At 28.7% G+C, this 27,478-nt stretch overlaps 2 protein-coding genes across 11 annotated transcripts in view; one reads left to right on the top strand and one right to left on the bottom strand.

The window, feature by feature from the left end:
• LOC107452170 (arginine kinase) overlaps window positions 1-16,994 on the top strand; it is a 38,414-nt gene extending 21,420 nt beyond the window's left edge. For all 5 annotated transcript variants that reach the window (XM_016068491.3, XM_016068490.3, XM_016068489.4 and 2 more), the window contains exons 3-7: window positions 8,309-8,568; window positions 11,384-11,532; window positions 12,353-12,518; window positions 13,196-13,379; window positions 15,924-16,994. In XM_016068491.3, coding sequence (XP_015923977.1) covers window positions 8,309-8,568; window positions 11,384-11,532; window positions 12,353-12,518; window positions 13,196-13,379; window positions 15,924-16,066 — 902 coding nt within the window. In that variant the 3' untranslated portion in view covers window positions 16,067-16,994. The remainder of the gene's footprint in view (window positions 1-8,308; window positions 8,569-11,383; window positions 11,533-12,352; window positions 12,519-13,195; window positions 13,380-15,923) is intronic.
• A 6,715-nt stretch (window positions 16,995-23,709) lies between these two features.
• The window catches only part of LOC107452167 (transcription factor CP2-like protein 1), a 106,085-nt gene continuing 102,316 nt past the window's right edge, over window positions 23,710-27,478 (bottom strand). For all 6 annotated transcript variants that reach the window (XR_011638152.1, XR_011638153.1, XM_021147816.3 and 3 more), the window contains one exon: window positions 23,710-27,442. Coding sequence is in view for 4 of the 6 variants with exons in the window: in XM_021147816.3 (XP_021003475.2) it covers window positions 27,393-27,442 (50 nt within the window). In the remaining 2 variants the exon portion in view is untranslated. The remainder of the gene's footprint in view (window positions 27,443-27,478) is intronic.

The raw sequence follows: 27,478 nt of genomic DNA, 5'->3' as shown, positions 1-27,478 counted from the left end.
AAGTTTGATTCAAGTTTTTGTATTACCTACCATATGTGGCATTTGCAGTTTTGATGTGTCCCCCGTTATAATTAGAAAACTGAAAGTCCCCCTCAATATTCTAGATGAAATTTTCAGAAAACATCAACTTTTAAACTCTTGAAAGTTGAAATCAAGATAAATAATCATTCAGAAAATGCTTAGTACATTTAAATACTTTTTGGTTGTGTGTGAAATTTAGAGAACTATTGTGACGATGTATTTTAATTTCGATCTCCTTAAAAGTTAGACCTCTGCGTCGCCTACGGCTATACAGAATTCAAAATGATTCAGTAATCACAGAACTCTTAAAATGAGGCACTGAGGGGGTGTTCAGAATTAGTTAAATAGGGTAAAATTTTAGATTCATTGAAAATTAATGAAATATTTTTATTAAGCATATTTTCAGTTCTGATTTTAAAAAATAGAATTTTAAATAGAATACCTTATCTTCTGATTGGCTGTTAATAAGAAATAATTTTAATTGTTAGTTAGATAATGACATTTTGGAACAACTAAGAGAAGAGTAGTATGAAATTAGTGGATATGTAAATAAAAATAATTGTATTTAATTACTAATACTTAATATAATTAATTTTGTTTAATATAATTTATTAAAAAAATATCCTTTGTTAAATATAATTCCTTTAAATAGTAATTTTTATTTCAGCTTAATTTTTAATTTGGAAAACATGTTTCTGAAGTTTTGTGTGATTGCACATATGAAGTTCAGCTGTATTTCTAAAACTGCTGTGGCATATTTCAATTATCTAGGGTTAAATCAATTTAGAAAAATGAAATTGAAGTAAATTTTTTGGAATGCGTAATCAAAGACAATCCATTTGACATTCTATAAATTTTTATTCCGCCTACTACTCTTTGCATAAAAAATAAAAAAAATTCACATAGAAAAAATGCATTTTTTAAAAGATTATTTTTGAATAAAGAAATCAAATCTTTGGCATTAAATATTCATAGTTTTTTGTTAAATTTTAGAATTCAAAAAATGTCTGCAAGTTCAGTTATATTGTAGATTTATTTGTCTTTGAATTTAAAAAAAATAAATTCTTTTTTTCACTAAAATCTTTTATTATTTTTAAACGAATGATGTAAAAATGTATTAAAAGACCAAAAAAAGGAACCTGTAAGATGAGGAGAGAATTATAAAGGGAACAATAAAGCTTATTCTAGAAATTTGATTATTTATACATATAAAATAAATCTTTCATTTTTCTGATAAAGTCTGCTTATCAGGTGTGACATATGTATAGACTACCAAGTTTGTTTAGTGTAAAATAGAAGAATTATGGCTGCAATTCAGATAACACAAAATAAACAAACTTTATCAGGATTTCTTTAGTACGTCAAAAAAAAAAAAAAGAATTAAGTTGGGTGGCTGCTAACAAGTTGCTTATCTTGTCAGTGAAACTGTAAAGTGAATGTTAAATTATTTTAATGACAGATAAATGACAAACATACTTTAAATTATTATTAAATTCGACATAATTTATAATTAATTTTACATTATGATTAACACCCTTCCACTTTTATGTATTAAAAAAAAAGTTAATATTAGGTGGTTCAAGAAGCAATATGTTTGGTCATTTAAAAATTTGAATTCATATGATTTTATGAGTACAAAATTTTTGTAAAAATGATTAAATCTAATCAAGATTAAAGTAATTATATAGAATTTTTAAATGGTGAATTGATGGATTATCCACTAAATTAGCTGTTTACAAAAATGTTGAGTTGAGCACAGAGCGGCTTTGAGGAGAATAGCTCCAGACAAAAAGTCTGGGGCTGTCTGCTGCTATGGTAAGGAGTGAGATAACATTTCTAATGGGGGTGTAATGGAGGAATGAAGGAGTCGATTGGTCCAGATTGGCTGGTTTATCCGAATTCAAGAGACCTCTTCAAATTTTTGAATTAATATTTAGACAATCTTTTGCTTTTTCTTTGGGAGAAAAAATAATCTAGGCTTAAACGAAACCGTATTTTCATTTATACTTTTATTCGATATGCGTTAATTTATTTGGAATTCAGTTGCTATTTATTTATTGGAAATATATATATTTTTGAAATGGTGGTGAAAAACATTTTTTTAATCAACCTCTTTTGTCTCATGAAAAAACTTTTGAGATCTGTTTCGATCAATATTTTTTTCTCTGAAAAAAATTATCTATCTTTCTTTAATCGCTATATTCAAGAGAGGCATTTGATTTTGGTTTCTTATACATAGTTTTTCTTTTTTCATGCGATTAATTTATTAATTTTTGTTAGATACATAAAACTGGAATAAGCATTTCATAAACTGGATACATCATGTCATTTTATTCCTGTCTAAGACTTGACATATTTGTGAAAATATGGCTCTACGGAAATGATGTTTAAAATCTATCAAATTTTATTATTATTTCTAAGACAAATAAAGAACTAAAATTCTATGAATGATTTTGATATCAAAACTTTTTATTAAATTAACATTATTATATAATTATTAGTTTGCTGTTTGTTTTAACAAAAAGCAATTTTCAATTTCAAATTTGTATTTAACTTTTTTTATTATAATTTTTGTTTGTATAAAAAAGAATCTTATTTTCATTCAGCTTTTGAATACCTTTTTTTAAATGATTGCATAAAGCATTTGCACTTCACAAAGGACTATAAGGCTTTAAAAATATCTAACTAAGAAAAGAAATCAAAATTTAAAATGAATTTAAAAATTAATCAATTTAAAAATTAAAAACTCTTTTGAAACATATTAGAATAATGTATTATGCAATTCGAAGAGCAACTTTTTGCTTCAAAGATTTTGTTCTTATTTTAAAATTGTCTTATTGTAATTATAAAAATTGTCTTACTTTGGTATTTGTTTTTTTTTTCTCCATAGGGTAACAAATTACTGAAGAATTTTTGGAAAAGAACACCTTTGAATTTAGTATTCTCTTTACTTCGAATAAATGAAACCCCTTATATTTATTTAAAAATTCGTTCGCAATTTGTTATAAAATAAAATTTTCATACGTTTAAATAAACATTGTATTTTAATTTTTTTTAAATATTATTTAATTACTCAGATATTTAATGCTATTGATTTCAGACTCGATTGTTCAAAATACTGTTTAGTGTCAGCCAACCAACCAGGACTGCTTTCGTTTGATTTTCCACCTTAGTGTGGTAAGGGGCATTGTCCATGACAACTACTCTCAGGTTGCAGATTTGGGAGTAATTTTTCCAACACCCACTTTTTGAAATTATCAAAGTTCATCTGCCCATGGTAGTCTCCAGTTTGGCTTGAAGCTTTATAAATTAGCTCTGCACCTTGAATGAACCCTTCAGATGTTCCAGCGTGGACAAAAATCAGCCTGTTTTTTGAACTGCAGTTCACGACGGCACCAATTTTACTGTTTTCCTCGTGCCAGCATTTTTGAAAAGTTAAATTACTGCCTAGCCACGTTTCATCGATGTATACTATTTTTTGTGACATTCTTCGATGCTCACACATCTACCAAAGAAATTTGTTTTCTCCAAAAAACAATATGAGGCTTTTCAATTAGTATTCTCCTTTTATTTATACACTTTCTCCACCGAAAATTCATAGAGTGTAAGATCTATCGAAAACTTTCTTTCTTCCATTTAAAATTTATTTTTTCCTCGAGTACAGGAATCAATTTAGGAATTGAAGGCACTTTCTTTTCTTTAAGATAAAAGTCATGTATCCTTTGTCGTATGACACACTTATCAAAGTCATCAATTTAGCAATCTCTGGAGGATTCTCTTTTCCTGTTTTTCCCAGGTGTACTCAGGATGTCACCTTCTTCCAAACGGGAGACTTCTCCTTTAATCTTTTTCAAAATACCCTGTGACAAACCAGTTGTGAGGGAGGCTCTTCGTAAAGCTTGTTGTATGGGCAGTTAGAGGGATTTTGTCCTAGATTCCTCAAAAACATTCCAGGACATTGTGGGAAATTTTTCTTGCCTGAGACTTAAATGTCTCACCTTTCTTAAAATTAAAAGGCATAACTAACAAAAATTTTTAAAAAATTAGTTATGAAAACAAAAATTAAAACAAACAAGATTAACAACGATTAAAAGATAAAAACAAAAATTAAGACAAATGCAAAACTAACAACAATTAAATAATTAACGATTAAAATAATCACAAAAAATCTCTTAAAAACTAAGCTGCTCTGTCAGAAAACGAGAGAATAAAAGAAAGACTAGCTCCTCTAAGACTGCCACTAATACTAGGGAAGGGGAGAAAAGATTTGCAGACTTGTGCCAAGCTAAGATCATTACATAACTAGTTACTTTCACTCCACACCCCTATTAGAAGTGACTTACCCTCGTAACCATAGTTCCCGCCACGACGCGAGACAGGTGTCTGGATCTCTTCTCCTGAAAGCCGTACTATAGCATATTCACTGTGTTTCTGTTTTTTAAACTTAACCTTAAAATTGTTTGATTAAAGAAATCTTGAACTTATTCCAAATTTTATTTAAATATGGGTGGGTATGAGGGAATATTAACACGTTGAATGCCACACTAATTTTACATGGCTTGCCCGTCTGGCCAAAATGATTTTTGTGTGTTCTATATTGCATTAATTTCTTCAAACCATTTTATTAACGATAATAATATAAAAATATAGCCATAAATTCAATCTCTCCCTCATCTTGTGAAATTCTCCATATCCAGGAATTCGTAGAAATTTTGACATCACCAAAGAAACGTGTTGCGCTCCTGTGGGTACCTGGGCACTGTGGTATCTATGGAAACGAACAGGCAGATTTCTTCGCAAAGAGGGGCGCTGGGCTTCTCCAGCTAAAACATACAGATCTCCTACCACAGTATAAAGCTACATCTAAAACAAGTTTTTAAAAGAACTCTTGCTTCCAAATTACAAGAAAGAATAAAAGCCAAGCGGTGGAAAGATGACCTCCTAAATATAATGGTTCACGCCGTGAAGTTGTGGCACAGTTTCGACTCCTAACGGGCCACGACTGTCTGGCTGAACACTCGCACCGCATCGGTATTCTAAATTCACCTGACTGTCCACTCTGCAACTTGGCAGAGCCCATTAATAGGACCCACCTCCGCCGCTGTGCTGCATTGCATTCCGGCTCTGAATAATCGCTTTATTGGCAAGCCAGAGAACTTTTAGGGCAATGACTTCGGTCATTCTGTTTAGTTTATTTATTCACCTGTTTTGTCTTTGCATTTGTTTTCTGTGTTATTTCTTGTTTATGTCCTGCCATTGGAAATAAAAACAAGAATATTAAAAGCATTAAAAATTTACTCGAATTATGTGCTTCTAATAATCACTGGCGACCCTCATGGCATTCAACGTGTTAACTGATTGATACAAATAAATTATCTTAATCCAACAGTACTATGAGTTGTTTATAGTAGTCCATTAATAAAATTTTTCTTGGAACTAAAAACTTTTGTTTTAAACAAAGTAATTCTGAAAATATAAATCATATTTTATGATAAAGTTTGCCTTACTTAATACTAAACTAGAGCTAGTGAAACTTTTTTAGTTTGATGTTTGCCCTTAAGCATTAGTCTATTTCTGCTATGTTATTTTCGTTCATTGATGTTGCAAGGTATTTAAATTCTGTAATTTCATTAAACCTGTAATAATATGTAAATTAAATATATAATAAGTGTAAAGTTTAATGCTGATTTCTCCCTAAGAATAAAAAGGGGCAGGGCACTTCCTCACAGAAAAGGGCACTTTGAGTTTTGAAAGGGCACTCACTTAACACCATAAAAATTTATCATGTAATAACTGAAAGTGTGTAATATCATGTAATAACTGAATTAGATCCTCAAAAAATTTTTAGTTACCCTCTTATACTATTTTATGTGTATATTTCAAAAAGTAATTGTCACCCCTTATCTAAATAATAGAAAAATTGTAGTTTATACATAATAATTGCAGGCATGTTAAGAGACAATCTCTGAGCATACATTTAAAAAAAAATATATTTTTTAATAAACAGTTTAAAATTTTTTTCCTTAATTAGTACTGAAAGATATTAGAAAATGAACACTTAAAGGTGCATTTTTTAAAGGTATTTATTTAAAAAAATTTAAAATCACTTAAAAATTTATTAATATACCCTTGAGAGAAAAAAAAAGGAAACTTATAAAAATTACCAATTGAGAACAATCTTACAAAGGTGAATATTTGTAATAGTTATCAGAATTATATCTTTAACTCAGATAATTTTTGTGCGTAATTATCATTTTAACAGTTTATTGATTTTTCTTAAAAATGCAATATAAATAAAAAAGCAGTGTTTTTAAGAGATGGTAGCTTATTTTTATAAAGAGAGTGAATTTATGTAAATCAAAGGACAGGCAGGGCGGCCTTCGAAAAAAGAAAAAGATTAGGGAGAACCATGTTTAATATAACTTAAGTATAATTAATTTAAAATAGAATCGGCTATCTGCAGCAAACACTGCAGGGCAAGCATGAAAAGTTTAAAAATACGGTACCTCACAGTGGCTTACCCTGGATAGGGTTTTAAGGTTTAAAACTTCCAAGAATCTGTAAGCAAGGTGTTTTTTATCATTAATTCGATTTTCTGAAATCCATCAATACAAAAAATAATTTCATTTCAGAAAGGAAGTAAGATATTTTTCATTTTCAGTAGTTTTTCATTTAAAAGCCAGGCAGGGCGACCCATGAACCTTACCTAGAATGAACCCTGTTTTATGTTTGATCTTTCTTAATTTTTTTCCTTTCTCAATTGAGAGTGGTTGGGCTCTGGGTTTTAGTAATAGAATAAAAAAAGATTAATTTCTGTTGCTTATAGAAAAGTACTCTGAAATGTTTTTAATTTATTCTTAAATTTATCGAAGCTAATTACTAACATTAATAAAATGTGTATTCAAACTTCTATATCCTATTTTTAATGTGCATTAAGATAATTTTTTAAGTTTAAATGACTAATTTTCTACTAGTTGGTAAAGGGATTTAAATCTAGAATTTTTATAAAAAAAAGTTTAACTAAATTAATTGGTTTAAATTTCTTCAGCTCTAGTTTAGATTCGAAATACTTGTCAGTACAAGTTTTTAAAATAATAATAATAAACATTTAATCTATAACATTAATCATTAAATATGTTCTACAAATTTCTCATTTTGTGTATCTTCTAATATTTACTGGATATTGTGTTCAAATACAGATATCTGTTAAAATGTATTGTTTTTTTCCCCCCATAGCTTTGATATAATAATTTAATTTATGTTGTGTGCAACACAGTTTTTGGTATAAGGGGTATATATAATTTAAAAATGGTACATTAAGTGTGTTAGTACTACTGATGATTGAATGGTAGCTTCTCTGGAATGATTTTCTGACTGGAACCTCATTGTCCTTTTTATTTTTAGGAAAGCTGTTTTGTGAAGTTAACCGTAAAAAAAGATCTGAAAATGTCATAGTAAGAAAGTGTCCACAGCTCATAATCTATCAACACTTGAACAGCAACAGACATTGAATTTTCAAATTTCGATAAAGTGTGTCCCCATGCTTAACACTTTGCTACTATAAAAAGAATCTAAGGGAGATTTTCTTAAGACATTAAAATCCCCTTATATTCAAAAAAATAAATAAAAATATAAATATGCAACAAAAAAAAAATACTTACAAATTTATAAATTTGAAATGAGTGAAATCAGGAGATAAGAAAAAGTCAAATTTCTATTAATAAATTTTATTTCATGCGGAGTTCTAAATCCTTTTTTTTTTTTTTTTTTTTTTTTTTTTTTTTTTTTTTAATTTTATCCTAAATTTTGAAAAATTAGATTACTATAGTAAAAGTGAAATAAAAGAAGCAAAGGAGGGTTGCAACTTGCTAAGGTATGCAAGGGAAATGGTTTATAACATACTTATTTCTGTTGACTGAGGGGGAATCAAGGTGCTAAAATCCTACTTGGGTAATATTGTGTACGTTCCCTTTTTCTGCAAACAATTTTGTGTGCATTTAATCAATGTTTCTAGATCAAAATGTTTTATTCAAAAATTAGTTTTTGTGTTTGGATTTTGTTAGGTGTTAAATCAATTAAAATGATTTCCATTTTATTAAAATTTATGGTATATAAATAAAATAAATGCTCTAAATTGTCATGTAAGATATAAAAAGTCTTAAAATTTTGTAAAAGTGGTGTCTTAAAATTTTTAAAATTATTTAAGAGTTCTGATTTTCTTAAAGGTTGTTAGCCACTTTTGTCGCTTTATTTTTTGCTGTTAAATATATTAAGAGTTCAATTCTAGGTGTTGAAAATCTTGACAGTGGAGTAGGCGTTTATGCCCCAGATGCAGAATCCTATACACTTTTTGGCGATCTTTTCAATCCCATTATTGAAGAATATCACATGGGCTTTGGATCATCTGATAAACATCCGGCTAAAGATTTTGGCGATGTAAATACTTTAGTAAATGTGGATCCTAAAGGGGAATTTGTTATATCAACCAGAGTGAGATGTGGTCGAAGCTTAGAAGGTTATCCATTTAATCCATGCTTAACTGAACCGGTAAGATAGAAAACAATTTTGTTATCATATGACTATTTCTATCAGCGTTTCTTTAAAAATGCCATTTATCATATCTTTATATATACTACTTATAAGTTATACAAGTGAGAGTTGACTAAAATTTTTAAAGTTTGTCTTTTTTTTTTTTTTTAAATCTTAAATTTAGATTTTAACTGGACTTCATTGCCCTTAAAAAATTTTAATTAAACATTTTAAGGTAAGTTTTTTGTTGTTGTTGCTTTTTTGCTAACTAATTTTACATTAAGTCGAAGACATTTCATACTAATGCATGACTAAAGATGAGATGGTTAATCATTAGTAGATAAATCATCTGATATTAATCCTTGTTTGAAATAATATAAGCACACCTGACAAAAATTGGTCATGCTTAGAGAAATCATGAAAAACATTATTTAATAACATGTAACACTGCCTCTGGATTTGATAACCGTCTTGATTCAGTTAGGAGGTGAGTCCACAAGGTTTTGCAGGTACATTAAATCCAGTTTAAGCCGCTCACTGAGGATTTGATCGCGCAAGTCCACCGAATTGCAAGGATGCTGATTTCGGTCTTTTTACACGTTGTTCCAACATATCCCCAAATTTTCAATGCGGTTCAAGCCAGGTGATTTTGCAGACCGATCGAGATGTAATTAAGTTAATCCATAATTACAAAAACACCCCTAAAACATGACAGACCCACCTCTGCATGAACCTGACCTTGCACACAGTCAGGATGAAATGCTTCATCTGGTCTTTGGTGCACTCAACGACCTTCATCAGACCGTATTTCATTCCGCACAGCTTTATGTGCCTGTGTGAGCAATCCCTTCTTACAAGGTGTGAGACTCGAAATGTTCATTGCACGTAGCTCCCGTCGCAATGTTCTCTCACTTACAGGTTGGGATAGACCTTCATTCACTAACTGAAGTAATTCCTGTCAGTTTGGAAGCAATTTTGATTGACAAGTCGTGAAACTCGTTTCCGGTCCCTGTCGTGCAGGACCTTTGTCCAACCACAATTCTGACGTAGTCTTTTTGTGACCTTGTGTAACCAGGCTTATTGATTTAAATCAACTGATTTATATATAGATATATATATTGATTTTAAAAGTTAAAAAACAGTGTTTTAAATTATTTAAACTTTTATTATTTTCTTTTCTTAGTTTTAAAATTTATTTTAAATATATTGCTTCATTAATTTTAGTTAACAAAATTACTTTCTTTCTTGGTGTATGTTAAATTCCAACACATTTGAATTTACATTTTTAAAAATTTTTTAATTCTTGAGCTTGAAATTACTGATTAACGTGCACATTTAATGGTGTCTTAATATAGACTTGCATAGATATAGAAAGTAATTAATAAACATGATTTTTTATTCAAAAAAAAAAATTTCCAAATAAAGTGTTAATTAAAATTCTACCTTTTGATTGAAAAAGCATGGAATTAAAATCTACATTATATTTTATTGGTAGAAAAAGTATATTTCTAAAGCTTGAAGTTATATTAAAAAGAAATTACCCTAATATGCCAAAAATAGAAAGGAAAAAAAAAAAGGCTAAATTCAGATATTTTTTTCCTGATATAGTGTCATTCTTCCTTTTCAAAGTCTATTTGAAGCAGTAGAGTTATTAACTGGTATTTTTTTCTCATAATATGTTTGCAGTATCTTTGACATTATCAGATTTTTTATTAAGAAATTTTGTGAAAAAAAAGTTCCAATGAGTACATAGATTTTTTTTTTTTAAAAATTTTGGGCTTAACTTATCTATTTTGATATAGGATTAAAAATGAATATTTTAATATAAAAATATATAGATTAAATATTTATTTATTTTTTGATTAATGACTACTTTTATAAACACAATCTGCTACATTTATTTTGTCATATTAAAAATCAAGAGGAAAAAAAATCCCAATTTCAAATTAAAATTACGGTTTGCTAATTGAAACTTTGTTTTAATAGTTAAAGAACAGGGGTCTGTCCAAGCCAAATTTACTACCACTTAGTGGTACCTTCACAAATTCAACTTTAGGAAAAACGATAGTTTCACAAAATACTTTTTCTTAAAATTTTATTTTTTTGTTTCATCAATCCATATTTTTGTGTTGATTTTTTAATATAATTTTTAATTTTCGTAAAATAAGTATTTCTCAGAAAAACCTAGACAGACCCCTGAAGTATTCTTTAAATTCTCTATTTCATCTAGTCTTGAAATTTCAATCATGCATTTGTTTCAAAATGGTTGCTATGCATTTAAGGCTATGTATTATAATAAAAAAATTTTTTAGTAAGTCTTTTTTTAATAGAGCTTCTAAAATATTGTTATAATATAGTTTTAATATTAATTTAATTTTGATTAAACATTTATAAAGTTTTTTTAATCATAAATTATCATTTAATCATAAATTTTCATTTAATCATAAAGTTCTTACAATGTATTTGATTTTTTTAAATTTTTTTACAACACAATTGCTACTATGTCACATCCTTACATTTACTCATATTTACACACAATTTCTGCTTAAGACAAAAATATCTCATTGATAGCTACTTGCCTTTGATCACGTTGAGGCCAGTGCACACACAGTTGAGCATGTCACTTGCGCACTAGTGACTAATTTTTTTGTCTGCTGAGCTTATCGTCTGCAACAGGTAAAGCAATTTTTGCAGCTGTATTGACAGATTCATTTGGAGTATTTGCCTCAATAAAACTTCCCCATCGATAATCAAATGTTTTCACAAAAATTAATGTCTCAATATTTGTGTTATTTTACAAATTTATAAAATAAAAATGGTTTTAATTGTTTAGCAATACAAAGAAATGGAACAGAAAGTCAGCAGTATACTGTCTGACATGTCTGGAGAACTGAAAGGCACATATTATCCACTAACTGGCATGGACAAGGCTACTCAGCAGAAACTTATTGATGATCACTTTCTTTTTAAAGAGGGAGATCGGTGAGTCATTTTTGAGCTATTGGTAAATGCCAGCTTTATTTTAAAACAGCCAAAGATTCAAAGAACTGAAAGAGTCAGATTAGGCATCCACCTTTATTTATATTTTTGTGAAGGGCAAGCAGCACTATTTACCCTCTGAGAAAATAAGATTATTATAAAAGCAGCTTATAGGGTTGCAGCTCCTTTTGAAATTAGCAAGTCTGGAATGTATTGTGTTAAGTACTGAATTAATTTGCAATATTAAAACGTGACATACAGAATTTCCATATACCTTAAAAAATACTAATAATGGTAGTATAATCCTGATAAAGCTAGTAAGAGTTTTATATTTAAAGCTAATATTTAAATCTTTCAAAATAAAGCCAGGAAAACTCTTATAAATGTTTTCATTAAAATATTTAATGTAATATGGTTAATAAATTTGGGGAAATACATATATATACACTCATTCATGTAGGTTTGTGTAGCAACTATTAGGATTTATCCAGCAAAAGTAAAGCCTAGTATTTTAAAGCATAACATAACTGAATTCAGTAAATGCTACCCTTCAAATATAGTAGGTTTTTCGTTACATTTTGTTTTATTTAACTTACCCAGTATCTCTGCAATTTTTGTTCTAATCAGTTGGAAGTATTAAATTTATCATTTCTTCAAAATTCTTCTGTTCTATTTTCGAAATTCTCAAATAATTTATTTTTTTGTAGCATGTTAGTATATAATTTGCCTTTTTTTTCTACTTTTAATTTCTTAGTTTTAAATTTATTTTAACAGTTCTGATTTCAGTCTATTTCATTTTTTCTTTCTTTTCTAATTTTTTCAGCTTCCTGCAAGCTGCTAATGCTTGTAGATTTTGGCCATCAGGAAGAGGCATTTATCACAATGACAATAAAACTTTTTTGGTTTGGTCAAATGAGGAAGATCATTTGAGAATAATCTCTATGCAAAAAGGAGGCGATTTGAAGCAAATATATAAAAGACTAGTAGATGTAAGTATATAAATATTAACCTAAAGAATATTTTCAGAGATGGCGTTAAACTATTCTGTGACTAATAATACTGTTAATCTCTGAGTGAGATTGTACCATTAGCAAATAAAAAATAAATTTATAGGCTGTTATTTTGATTTCCGTTATGTTTGTAGAATATGTTATTAAGCTAAAGAAGCTATATAAATATATATATAAACAAATTTTTATCAAGAAAAACATTTACATAATCTCACTGTTTCGCATAAGAGCCTGCTTATTCAGGCATTTAGTAAGCAGAATTGAATAAGTATTCTATTTCGAAGATCATAAAAATTATACCCTCATGTTGAGACATAGATTTAAAAAATATTGTATGTATTTATTGTGACTAGGTAAGTGGGCACTAAGGGGGGATTAAACGATTGGCAAGTGATTTTATTCCTTACTTTCTCTATACCAAATAGTATAATGCTACAAAAATTCTGTAAATGAAGTATCCTTTATGATCCAATTACTCTATAATTTAAAATTTAGAAAATAATTTTTTTTTAAATAATTGGAAAGCCTGCCTGCTTTGAAATTTGCTAGATTTTAAACAGACATGTTTTACTAAATATCTAAGTTAATGTAAGTATTATTTATTTGTAATGCCTACTCTGTGTATTTTTTAAAATGCTGCTTTATATGAATTTCAGGCCGTAAATATTATTGAAAGTCGACTTCCATTTTCTCATGATGATAGATTGGGATTTTTGACTTTCTGTCCTACTAATTTGGGAACTACTATTCGAGCATCTGTTCACATTAAACTGCCTAAATTAGCTAAAAACAAACAACAACTAGAAGCTGTTGCAGCTAAGTTTAATCTGCAAGTTAGAGGTAAAGTATAAGCTCCACAGTTTTGTTTGTTTCTCTTATCATTCTTGTAGATTCAAAAATATTTAAATTAATTTAAAAATAGCACTTATAAAAATTGGTATATATACTCTCTTACTACAAAGAATTATTAAAGAGTTAATTTATATACAGTGCTGCAAATTTGGCTGCTTAAAAATATTGTTGACATAAATGATTACATCAAATTCATCTCTATTAATAGTTTTAAATGGTTCTTTTTTAACTATGTAAACTAGTGTCCAATGTTTTACATCAGAATGAGTAATACTACTCTGTTTGAAGAAAAAACCTTTTACATTATTTCAGCTGTTCTTCGTGTAAAATGACTCCTGTACCCCCCCCCCTCACTTCTGGGAACACCATATTTATCACTTTTTGATACTTTTGGTGACCGAGAATTGATTTAAAAGAAGGTAAAAAAGACTATTTTTACTATTAAATTTCTTTTCATAGGCTAGAGATGTGAAAGTTCCGAAATATGAATGGTTTTAACCAGGGGGAACCATTTTTTTTGGTATTTTCCCTTTAGTTTGTAAATTAGATAATTAAAAATGATTATTTTCTGTATAACCCCCCCCCCTGCAATGTGCATTGCATCCACTTGATTCAGCCTCCTTGTTTTCTCAGACGAACTTCCTCTAACAACAAAATTACTTAACTACAATTTTGTCTAAATGCAGGTGAAGGTGGAATGTTAGGTGGTCCTCTTCCTATGAATTTTCCAAACCTTCTTGTGTGACCTTCAAGAACTTGCCCTTTTATCTGTGTTACTAATTATTTTTAATATTTGGGGTGGTGAATGGGACTAAAAGCTTAATCATCTAAAAACTAGTCCGAAGTTTTACTACTTGCTACACTTATTCATGTAATAAAATTTTTAATTTATTTAGTCCCTTTGAAGAAATTTTTCCTGAAGCTCTTGCAAGAAAGTTTGGAAAATTCATTGCACAAGGGCTTTCTACATTTCACTGTTTCTGGCCAAAATAGTTGCTAAATATTTTTGGTTTTAGAGGGTATTTGGAGAACAAAAAGATAATGAATAGGATATTGAATGAATGATCTGAAACAGAGTTTATCACACACAGTTTATTTAGAAGGAAAAATTTGGAAATGAAAAAGTGAATAAAAACTAAATTGTGAAGCACGTATTAAAGCAATTAACTTCTTTTGAAACAATTGATGATCAAATAAAGTGGAGGCAAATAAAAAGTATTTACTAAATTAAAAATTTTTCAGATTAATATTTTTAAAGAATATATTGAAATATACAAAAAAATAAAAATAAACATTAAATTAGAAACTTGTCTTTAGTGAGAGTATATGAAAAAGTCTCCAGAATGACCTCCTTTACCCAAAAAATGCAGAAAAAAGTTTCTTCTGTTTACATCCTAAACATTCAATATATCTGTTTCAGTTTAATTTTAAATAATTGCCTGTTTGGAGGCAATGTATGACAATGGAGAAAGTGCTTTTGTCATTTTCTGGTATTTCAATAAAGTAGATGGAAAGACCAAGGCTATAGCTAAAATGCCAGATGGTCACTCTCTCTCTCTGGAAACTTGGAGTTCTTAGGAATTTTGCAAACATTCATGAAACTATTTGAAGTACTAACAGTTTAATTACAACTCCTAAATCTATCGCAAGTGTGTTCCGATATAATTATTATGCATATTAATTTTTTATGTAATCAATCATATCTTTTAAATGTAACAGTGGTACTATGGTGTATTTTTCATTTTAATTAATTATTTTTATTTTCACTTTCTATTAAACAAGCATCTCAATCTTTTAAAAAATTACGATCGCAGACATATTTGTAAATAAATTATTTATAAAATAAATAATGAAATTATTAAATAGATTTTTTTATTTAATATCATGACAATTTTTACATTGGGAATCTCAGGAAATTTGGGTTTGTCTTGTTAATGTCCAACCCCGTGACACTTCAAGGATGTAAAGAACTTTTTCCCATTGTGTAAAATGAGGCAGCTATTTTTGTGGGGAGCCAGAAAATTTTATGGGTGGTATAAAGATAAAGTCAATGAAGAAAAGTTTTGAGTAAATTTTCAACAAAAATTAAAGAAAGTGTTTCATTGCTCATCTGAATGAAGGTTTCTTACCTTCATTCAGATGAGCAATGATGGTATGAAGTAATGATTTAAAAATTTTATTTTTTTGATGTTGCTCTTTTTTTTAAAAAATACTTGATAAATTGTCATTTTATGTAACGATTTTTTTTTTGAGAAATAGAAGATAAATAATTGCTTTTCGAAAATAGTAGGTTCTGATTTTTGAATGATTAATGAGCTTCACTAATATTTTCTTACACGCCATTTTTATCGTCAAATGAAAGAAACTAGTAGAAATTATTGAACAATAATTTATAATATTTTTTTGTAATCAAAGAATTTTATCTATCATAATCTAATTATCTATGTTATTCAATTAAGAAACATTTCTTTTCTTTTTAGAAATGCTAAAGTAGGCAAGTTTTAAAATTACAAATTAATATTTTCATTTCAGGTACTAGAGGCGAGCATACTGAGAGTGAAGGAGGAGTTTATGATATCTCCAACAAGCGGCGTATGGGCCTAACGGAGTACCAGGCTGTTAAAGAAATGCAAGATGGCATTTTGGAACTTATTAAAATGGAGAAATCTGCTTAAATTCTTTATAAAAAATTATGTAATCTGTTAAAGCTTTAAGTTCTAGCATAAGTGCTGTAGACACCAACTCAATTGATCATTCCTTTCTATAGACTAATATAAAATAGCAGAGTCTTTACATGGTTAGATTAAAGCAGGTTATTTTTATGTATGAATTCTTTTTGTCTGAAATAAAACAATATTACTTTTAGTTACTAATGATTGGTACTTTTCTTAACATTTATTGCACACATTATTTTTGATGTTGATCCTAGGCAGCAGAAGTTCTTTAAACTTTACATGGATGTGATTTCTTATTCTATTAATGAATTGGTTTAATTAGAACTAGTTTTTCTAAATAAAGAGTTCGATCAATTTATAGTAAGAGTTATTAGTTTGACACTGATATTTAATTCTCAACCCATTTCAATCTAATTAAAATGATAAGCATTATTTAATGCTGTTTTGTCTAATTAAAATTATATGTTTGAATTAACACCTACAGCCTATGTAATATATTTTAATTCATATTGTCTCATAAATCTGATTTTGAGATGTAGACTCGTGATTAATTAAAGTATATTTCATTTGTAAAATTTTTTATATGTCTTCATATTAAAACAAAAATTGTGTTTAAAAAATTTGTAAGACTTCTAACCCTGACATCATGCTGTTTATGTGCATTAATAACTTTGGATTGGAACTAAGATTCATGGTGTAACATTGAAATTACATTGATTTCACAAAAATGTTTCATTTCTCAGATTACTATTTCATTTGATTGATCAGAATTTTTCCCCCCCCAGAGAAAAAGCTTGTGTGCTAAATATGTGATGCTTAATGGCTTTCTTCATTCACAATAAAATCTGGTTACATTTTTTCCCCCATTCCAGTAAATGCTAAAAGAAACATGTGCTATGAGAATGTAATAAAAAATTACAAAATTAAAGTGTTTGTTTTTATTTTGACTTCCCTGGGACAAGAAAAACACATAAATTTGAAGTTCTTACCTTAGTTGCTGCTTAAGGATTAGATAACCAATTTAACTTAAGCAACATCAAACTATTTCTCTCTTTTAATATAATTGTTTTATGAGCGTTTTCTTAAAATTGAATTTTTGCTGCAGATATGCATGCAGTGCTTTGTTAATTTTAGGAAACTATTTCCTTTTAAGGTGGCAGCCTTAAAAAATTTTATGGCAGAACTGATTGCATATTTTGAGATAGTTATTAAAATTTCAAATATTGTGTTAAAAAAATCTATATATATATATTTCCTTTACATGGCAACAAAAAAAAAGCCTCATTACAACTCCCCGAATGGCAACGCTAGAAAATCGACCAATGATTGCTGCTAAAAATGTCGCATGCCAAATCTTGCTGAGGTAGCTCAACATATAGCGCTTTTAAAAACGGAAACTTAAATAACCTTAAGCTAGGCAGAAGTGAGTAGTCTTTGGCAATAGATATCTATTTTAGTATTTTGTCGAAAGCGCTTTTTTTCACGAATTTATATATTACGAATTTATTTTATTATTGTTATTCATTGAAAAAGGAGTCTCAGTAGTGCTGTTACGCTTTAAGATTTTATACTATAGCACATTTCTAATAGGTTTAACGAATTACATGTCATTTATTTGAATTCAAATTTATTTTAATGACTTAGTATTTACTAAAAAGATGTAATTTTTTTTTAAAAAAAAATTTTTAATATGGATTTGAATGATTGTTTTGAATTCTTAGAATTTTGTGCATTTGCAATGTACCTAAGTTAGTAGCGAGCGAAGCGAGCTTGGTTTGCGAAGCAAACCATATAAGATTGTGTAGCAATTTTCGGGGGTTGGGGAGCAGGGGGGCGCAGCCCACTAGTATGTATATATATTTGAAGAACTGTATTTGTAAGAATACAAGTTTTATTCATCAATAAATCGTTTAATTAAAATAATTTCTTGATAAATATGCAAACTAAGTTCGCGAAATGAGCATATTGATTTTTTTAGGGAAAAAAAATTGCACATTATTGAATGTAAAATTGCTGTTGCTGCAATAGAGATTTCAAGCTTTAAACTTCTTGTACCACATTAGCGTGAATACGTGCAAACATCAATATTGAATCGAGAGTTTATATGATTTTTCAAACTATACTAAAATTTATGACTTAAAATATACTATGGCCAAAGAATATATAAGTGAGAAGACCAGCTCTCATAGGCCCCCATGTAAACCTGTTCCGGAGGCAACGGTTACCTCCATCGAGGTGTGCAAGTATTGCTAGGAAAACAACCTGCCTCCTAACAGAGGGTCCCTCCGTCCTTATCTCGCAAGCAACACCTTTCTCCTTGTCTCCTCCCACTCATGTAAACAGCTAATGAAAAGTTATTCAAACCCAGTCTGCTTTTGTTCTTTAGACTTATATGGTTTTGAAAAAGGTTTACTTACTAAACAAGGAAAATATTTACTTGCGACGAATTCATTAAAAAATAAATATAATTTATTATTTTAACATAGGTGTATAATTTAAATAGATATCAGTCACTTAAAGATGGCGAAAAATTTGTTGTTAAACAAGTTTTATGATGGATGAAAGATGTGTCAGCTCGAAAACCTTTGGCGCTTTTCTTGTCATACAGAGGGACCTTGCTGGCCCCTGCTACGTATCGGAGAAGCTAGACTTCTCACATTATATATTCTTTGCTATGGCTGCTATCCTGGAAGGGGGGAGAAAACAGTTATACCAATATTATTCAATCGATAAATGATTGAATTTAAAAAAGATTAGTTTCAAGACTTACGTCGATACACCATGTGATATAATAATAAATGCATAGTAAATAAGTCTGTGTTTAAACCATTTAAGTCCAACAAAATTTTTTTCTGTATTTAAAAAATTAACCAATACCAGGTTTCTGTTTTGAAAACTGGCTTTAATTCAATGGAACAAGAATCTGAAGTGTCTATGCCCAATTTAGCAAAACAAAAAAAAAAGCTTTATTACAAGTAAAAGTCTTAGCAAGAAGTAAAAATTTATACATACATACTGTATGTTATTTGTGGATAAAATATTGAAGTCTATTTTTACCGAGGAATGCTTTATATCTAAGAAAACTGTTGAATGCGATTAGTTTTTTACTGTAGTTCTTGCAAACAAATAAATATTAAAAAGTTTATAGACTTGGCTATCTTATAGATGTTCTTTAATATTAGATCTTATTTCTTGTCAATGTAAGAAAGATACTTCTGATTTATCTTCAATCATGGATACAAATGGTAGATAACTGCTAATAATGAAAATTTTCCCTACCACTTTCAAACATTCCTATTCAATGCATAATTTTAATTTAGGTTTTAAGAGTAAAATATTTCAAAAATAAGTTTTATTCAGCATGTATTTACTTCAGTTACCTGCCTTTGTATTTCAAACAATTGGATCACAGCCAGATTTTTGAGGAATGTGGGTACAATAGAACAGAGGGCCTTCCTTACAAGAAATTAAAATGTTTTGAGCCTTAACATATTTTAATGCTATGTACAGTAATTATTTTCTATAATCAGTTTCTGAATTTGATTCAAAAGCATTTTCATTCTGTGTGTAAACAAAATACTTACTCAAACTCTGACATTGTTGCGTTGTTAATCGAATAAGTGTTTTGAAATTAAATTCTTCTCAAGGAATTGACATTTTGCCTTAATATCTAATTAGTGCTGTAGATTTGGTCTACAACATGTTATGAGAAGAGGATGTTATTCTATTATTTCTTGCAATTTTTTTTCTTACAAAATTATACCAATACTATTCTGCAAGCGGTCAAACTGTTTCTAAATTGTTGAAAAATATAAATTTTTTCACTATTATTCAAATCAGTTGAAATTGGAAAAAAAGCTAATTTCAAGAAATCTAAAAGCGTATAATGGTACAAAGCTACACTAGGCATAGTTTAATTTTGTTAAAGTTTTATTTAAAAATCTTCAGTTCTAAAAGTTATTTCTTGCACTCTTATAAAACAAAGACTTTATTTTTCACCTTTCTTTAAAGGTATCGCTCTCAACAAAAATGTTTGAGGAAAAAAAAAACAGGGGAAATGAAGTTCAAAAATTTTATCTGAATCTTAGATCTGGAAAAAAATCGGGGGGCTCAAGAGAAAAATGTATCCAGTTATAGAATGTAACTAGAATACAGTGAAAAGATTTAACAGGTGCTGGGCCATAAGGAATTTATATGAATAAGTTTACATAGTCATTATTCAACTAATAAATGTAAACAAAAGTTATAAATTTTACCATCATGCAACTAATTCTTTTTAAATATGAAATCAATTAAATAATTTGTTCCAGAAACTTAGTTTGAATGACAGAATCTGTTATACCAAAGTGATGTTTTCCTCATGGTTATTACGAGGATCATACAAAAAGTGAAGACAGTTTTGGCTTAACTGTAATATTGAACCAATTTTTCTACTTCCATGTTATTCTTGTTTGCTGCAAAATCTATGAGCTAGGATGCCACTTCTTGTTTAAACATTTATGACTTGTGATCTGTTTTCCATACAAAAATGTTTTTAGTTAAATCACTAATCATACAAATTGATGCAACATCATTTAAATTGATGTTGCAACATCAATTAAAATGTGAAAAACTACATAGAAAAATGCCAATTAAACAAAGCTATTTATATTTAAAACTTCTAAATTAACTGTGACATCACTTCCAGCAAAAAAGGGGATCTGTTGAGGATCATTGCCTGTGGTGTTACTCAACATTAGTTTTTACATTGCTCAGGTAGTATTTATTTATTTATTTTTGTTGAGATTGTAATAAACTTAAAGATACAAGATTTGAATACATTTCAACATTGTAGTAATGAGTATTGTAATGAGCCTTGTTGTTCAAACTCTACTATGATAACTTCTATGAAAATATTTTTTGCAGTGCACAGAATTAAAAATTTTTGGAAAGATTGTGTGCAAAAAAAAAATTTGAGTTCATTAAGTAACTTGAGTATGTGAAAAAAAAGTGTCTAAAAATTAAAATGCCCCATGATTTCTAAACTTACCTTCCATAAACACTGAAATAAAAACTACTAAAAATTATTAATCCCCCTTTAATTGGGGCTAATATGAGACACAGTTTTAATTTTTGCCCACATTCTTATTCTTTAAGATAGACAACCTGCATAATGACTCCCCCCCCCCAAAAAAAAAGGCTGACTGCATTATTTCATTTAGATTCAAATTAAACTACTAGAAATACAGCAAAAGTACCTTTTAATGAATCTTGATAAACCCTATGTGTTTTTAAAATTTTAGTTGAGAAAAAAAAAACAAGCATATTAAAACTAGAATTTCAAATGATCAAAAGTTACTTAGCTACCTTACTATGATTTGGCAACTTTTCTCTCATCTAAGTGAGAGTAAGCTAACAATACATGAATGCACACAGATGAAAAAAGTAACAAAAGAAGTCAATAACTTGACATTTGGAATATTTTCATTCAACTAGTTAAGAATATTTTAATCCCATCTAAACTCTAATTATTAATCTTTTTTCAGAGTTTGCCAACATTCATTTTAATTCTTGACACAAAGTGAATATATTTTAACATCATAAAGATTTTTTAAAAAAATGCCTCTCCCTTAGAAAGCCTATTCAATTTAAATGTTTTAGTCTTTTATTTTAATCTATATTTATTATTAAAAAGGAAGTTTTTTATTTAACTATTTTATAGATTACTCATATTCTAGTCCTGTTGTTTAAATGTTATTACATATAGTATAAATGTTGGAAAACAATTTACTAGTAACTTTCATTTTTGGAGAGAAAAATGATTATAGGTTCATGTTAAATGTTATTAAATATTTTAGTAACTATGATTATTCAAATTTTGTTTATTTTTCGATAAATTAGTATCTTAACTTTTCAACCCAAAATGGTTGTTGTTTTATTTATAATTTTTTGCTTGCTTTTTATTTAAAAACTTACTTTTTGCATTTAAATCTTTCAATTTATACTTGCATAAAAACAATACTTTCTAAGAAAACACTGATCTGCTAATTTAGGCAGATAATTTTATAATTGGCATTGAACAGCCGGCCCAATTCTGAGTTTACAACTATGAATGTTTAACTCTGTAGCCTTGTAATTTTGAACCAAACTCAGAAGACAGGGGAATTTCTGGATCAAACATTGGAACAAATTAGCCTTCGTGGAAAACTGTGATGGAACTGACTCTCATTTGCGTTACATGGAGAGGAAAACAATGAAAACCACCCATGGTTAACCTGGCGACTAGGTGATTCTAACCCATTATCCGTCTACCATTGAGAGCATTTTACGTCAGTACTGCAGTTGGTGCGAGCCAGGAGCAAAATTCATATCCACTAGACACTTCTGGGATTTGAACCTTGCCACCTCATTAGGAAGCGAACGATCTATCCCCTGAGCCGCCACAACTGATTATTTGATTGACACTAACCAGATCTTTATTTCACTTTCACAATTTATGACAAGTTAACTTAAACACACTTTATTTATTTTTACACAAACTGCATTTTTTTTAAATATTTATTCTGCAATAAAATATCACATGAAGCCCCATCCTATTTTCAGATATGCAACTTTGTTTATGTAGTGCACAATTTTTAACTGTTTTTTACTCTTAAATTTTAGAAAATTAACTTCAAAAATCATAAAACTTCTAATTTGTCATGTTTGATTTAACAAAGATAAGCAAGTTTTAAATAGTTACGAAGCATAGCGCACATACACTATTGGAATAAATGAATGTGACTTGGATAAGTGAAAACAAAATTCATGAATTTTTTAAAAGCAGCTATCAGGACAGTTTGAAGAAGAGAGAAAAACCTGGAAGTAAAATCATTTCATTTCTGGCTTGTTTTCACAAGAAATAAATGTTTTTGCTTACCAATACTTATAAACAGTAATTTTCCATTAAAGGAAACTGTCTTGTGTACACAATATAACTTTTAAAAGCCTAGGTTCTATGTCTCTGAATGCATTTCAAATTATTTTAATACCTGCTTTTCCCTTTTTTCGGACACAAACAGCCCTGAATTACTAATAAAGGAAACAAAGGAAATAAAAATATGACCACCGAAGTCGACGTCTTCATGGGGTACCGGCCCCGGTAGCCATAAAACAAAACCATTTCTAATTGAGGGAGAAGCAAATGCCTAAATTAACTCCCTCAGTACCCCGATGGTTTTGTATAGAAGTCCAGGAAAAAACATGACATCTTTTCTAAATTGGTTATTTGTATTTCATGTTTTTTCCTGGACTTCCTTTATTGCTAACATGAAATCTTTTCCAAATTGGTTATTTGTATTTCATGTTTTTTCCTGGACTTCTATACAAAACCATCGGGGTACTGAGGGAGTTAATTTAGGCATTTGCTTCTCNTTTTAATGGCTACCGAGGTCGGTACCCCCTGAAGACGTCGGCTTCGGTGGTCATATTTTTATTTCCTTTATTGCTACTTTTTTTGAAATTTCTGCTGCTTTTTAGCACATTTATTTCAAAGAAGTTTTATCTATTTAGAATTTAAAATATTTGTGTTTTCTTTTAGTACTGAACTACTAAATATCTTTTAGTTTTCAAAAATTTATACAGTTGATGTACATAATTTGTACAAAAATATATATACACAAATATTATAAACCAAACTTGCATACTTTTATTTCATCAACAGAGTTCAATGACAGTGTAATGACACAAACATTCTTTAATTCTCATTTATACACTATGTACATAAAAATAATTAAGTTATTAAATAACATTTAATAATTTAATTATTAATATCGTATCAACCTATGATATGAGCAACAATTTCTGACATTCAAATTAAATACTTTAAACTGTAGGAGAAATTTGATCAATTGACTCATGAAAATTTTTGACAACATTAAAAAATTAAACATCTTATAATTTGTAAAGTACATACATTAAAATTTAAATGATGTTTGTAAATAAAGTAGTGGCAGCAGAGCCCAGAAAGTTGAGGACATTTGCAATCAGGATATTGTAGCAGTGAGGTGGCGACAGTATGTTTTGTTGGTGTCATTTTAAGATATTTCTCAACCACATTGTTACAGATTTCTTCTTTGTCTGACCAAAAACCAGGGTTGATGGAAGAGGTGGGTAAAGCGGGCAATTGCTCCATTACGGAGGCACCGAACAAGACCATAATTTAATGCTTACTAAATTATTGATTTCCTCCTTTTTTTAAAAATTGCTTGTTTGAAAAATATATTCATAGATCTTTTTTAATTATATATTCTTAGTTTATATTGATATGCATTAAATTATATTTATATGAATATGATAGTATGAATTAAGAACTTTATAGTCAAAAGTTCTCTATGTAAAAGTTTTATTTAAGCTTTTTGCTAATATTCCCAAAGAGTTAATGCAAGACAAAAGCAGGAGGGGCCACCTTAGAGAATGACCATGTGGTTTTAGTTTTCTTTTCATTTATTAGATTCATTCTTTTCAATTTAGTGTGTTATGTCATGTTAGCTTTTTGAAAATAGGTCAGATTTTTTTTATAAAACATCACTTTTTAATTTCGGTAAGCAGTTCAGAATGTTTTTTGTGTCTTACTTTAATTTACTTTTTAATCAAAGATAAAAAAAATAACATATGAATGATTTTTTTGATGCTGTGTCACAATGTGTCATTCATTCGAATTCGACTTTAAAGGAAATATTTGACAGATTTTATTAAAATTTTGTTTTTTGCTATATAAAATTACATTCTTTAAAATGATATAAAAATTCATATACATCACAATTCAAAAATATTTTTTATATTATTAAATAAAATAATAAAAAATTATAAATAAGTGTTGAAAATTTTTTTTGTAAGGAATTATCTTTAGATTAAAAAATTTTGTAATTGTGTGTAAAAATTTTTTAAAATTCACTTCAAAAGTTCTGTAACTACGTAGAAATACACAAAAAGTAAAATTAACATTAAGTGGTCCAAACTTTCAACCGCTCGCCTGAACAAACAATCAAAACCATATTTCCCAGATTACGGCTACTTCTTCTTTTTTAATATATTTATATTAATCCATCGAAAAAAGGTATGTTTATTCAGAGACAGTAAGTTTTTGTGTCTAATTTTGTAATTTAAAATATCGTCTGCCCTAAGCAATTAGCACATTTGGGGTTACTCTCTCGAACCATTAAGATTAAGTCCTAATACATTAAAATCCGATTGTTAAATTGGAAGTTATTCCGAGTGCTTCGATTTTAATTCCAGAATGTGAAATTGATATAAACCTTAATATTTCACAAAGAAAATACTTCTATTTTATATCAAAAAGCAATATCAATTTAAGTTTTTTTTTGAGGGGGCTATTTAGAAACAATATAGAAAGGTTAATTTCTAATATAATTAGTAAAAATTAGGTAATTACCAAGATCTTAGTAAATTTTATGCTAGCAACAAAAAATATAGATTCCTTCTTTAAATATTTTCCTCTTTGATATATATTTAAAATAGTTATTAAAAGGGGAATATTTTTGTGGAATTAAAGTACAACTTCTTTTTCTCTTTAAATATTTGCTAATAGCGCATTTGATAATGTCTTAATTCATCTGATTTATCTAGACCTTTATTGTTGTAATATATATTTTATGTATACTTTTATAAACCTATATTAGTACGGGTAGAGAACATCTAATCTTCCCTGAAAATTACTTGATAGCAATAATGATTTAATATTTTTCTATTATTCAATAGATCATTATTTCTTCTATAATTACATTTTATACAAGGCAATTTTTAGTTTATTTTAAATGATTTTAAAGATAGTATATAAAGATAGTATTTCATAAACATTTTATTATAAGTGAAAGGTGTCTACAGCACGCACAAAGCTGTCATTGCCTTTCAGCACAAAAGCATGTTCATTCTCTTAGAGCATTCAGTTGTGTTGTTGTATGCAGATGTGAGTGAAGTTTAAATTGAAAAGAATGAATTTTTTTAATAGTGCAGCCATTCTCAATCTGAGGGGCACAGAAGAATTTCAAGAGAGGCATGAGTACTTTTGGTCATATGTAAATATTTTCAAGATTATCACACTTTTTTTTATATATTATCATACTATACCTAAGCCTATTTAGTTATCGACATTCCAAATTAATAAGCAATGAAATCTACCAAATCACATTAAAGGGAGCGTGTAAGTGTAACTGCATATTTTTTGTAAAACTGCCCTTCGGAGATTTTATGCTTATATATATGTTTGAAAGAGCTTATTACTGTCTCATACTTATGTAGTTTTTTTAATTCAAAATCTGTGCACACAAAAATAACTGAAAAACAATGACGACTATGTGACAGGCAGAACCTGATGCTTCCATCAACTGGAGAGCACATCTACCCATATTCTACAGTTAATGCTTGCTTTATCTTCCCACAGAAGAAGATAAGTGAAGACTTCTCTTGTTTCACCTCTCACTGATTTATTACTTGTTTTATTAGGACGTTAAATTTGGCCAGGTGGGGAGGAAAATAAAACCCATCTGGTTTCTGGGTGCAAGCTGGCCATCCTACCAATACTATAAAATACATAGACCCATATTGACGTTGAGGTGGCAAATCAACTCTGATGGTAATAGAAAAAGATGATTATTGCATTAATATGCTAAATACTCATAACAATGTGGATAAGTGTAAAAGACAGACCTTTAACTGCATGGCAGTTTTAATGACACCAATGAAACAGTGAATAATAATGAATGCTAAACTCCAATCAGGAATACCAGCCAGTCTTTCTGGTAAACATTTAGAAATACTCGATGTGAATTGTACTCTACATGTTGAAAGACTATGTTTTTACATCTCTAAAGCCAATTTGTGCAAAATTGTCTTCAGCTCTAACTATAGGCACTGTAGCATTGTTCAAATGTCTAAATGCTTTGCATAACCCTCCACAACCAACTGGCGATTGATATTTGTTTTACATGTTCATTTTGATTTTCGTGGAGTACTAGAGTATCTTCTTTGAAATAAATTTCTTGAGAATTAAAAAAGATGAAGGAAGAATGTTAAACACAATACAGATTAGGCATGGCAACTTGAGTTCATTTCTTGTGTAGACTCTTATTAAAGCCTTCTTCAAATTCATGGATCATCATAAATATTTTTAGATGATTATTAAACTGCTAGTTTTCTATGAAGTACACAATATCTTATGAATGATAATTTGATAATAGTTACTAGATTTGATTAATTTAACTGAATGCACAACACACAAAATTTTGTCTTCAACCATAATGAATCTTAAATATTAATTTCATTTTGAGTTTTCAGTGTTTATAAGTAGTTAATACATCACTTGTTTCAAATACACATAACATTGTTCATCACCTGTACCTGCAAAATATGTAAACTAAATTCAACACAATTATT

Source organism: Parasteatoda tepidariorum, chromosome X1, assembly GCF_043381705.1.
Source record: "Parasteatoda tepidariorum isolate YZ-2023 chromosome X1, CAS_Ptep_4.0, whole genome shotgun sequence".
In the NCBI taxonomy this organism is placed as follows: domain Eukaryota; kingdom Metazoa; phylum Arthropoda; class Arachnida; order Araneae; family Theridiidae; genus Parasteatoda; species Parasteatoda tepidariorum.
The sequence above is the reverse complement of the archived record's forward strand: the minus strand, read 5'-3'. Positions and strand labels throughout refer to the sequence as shown.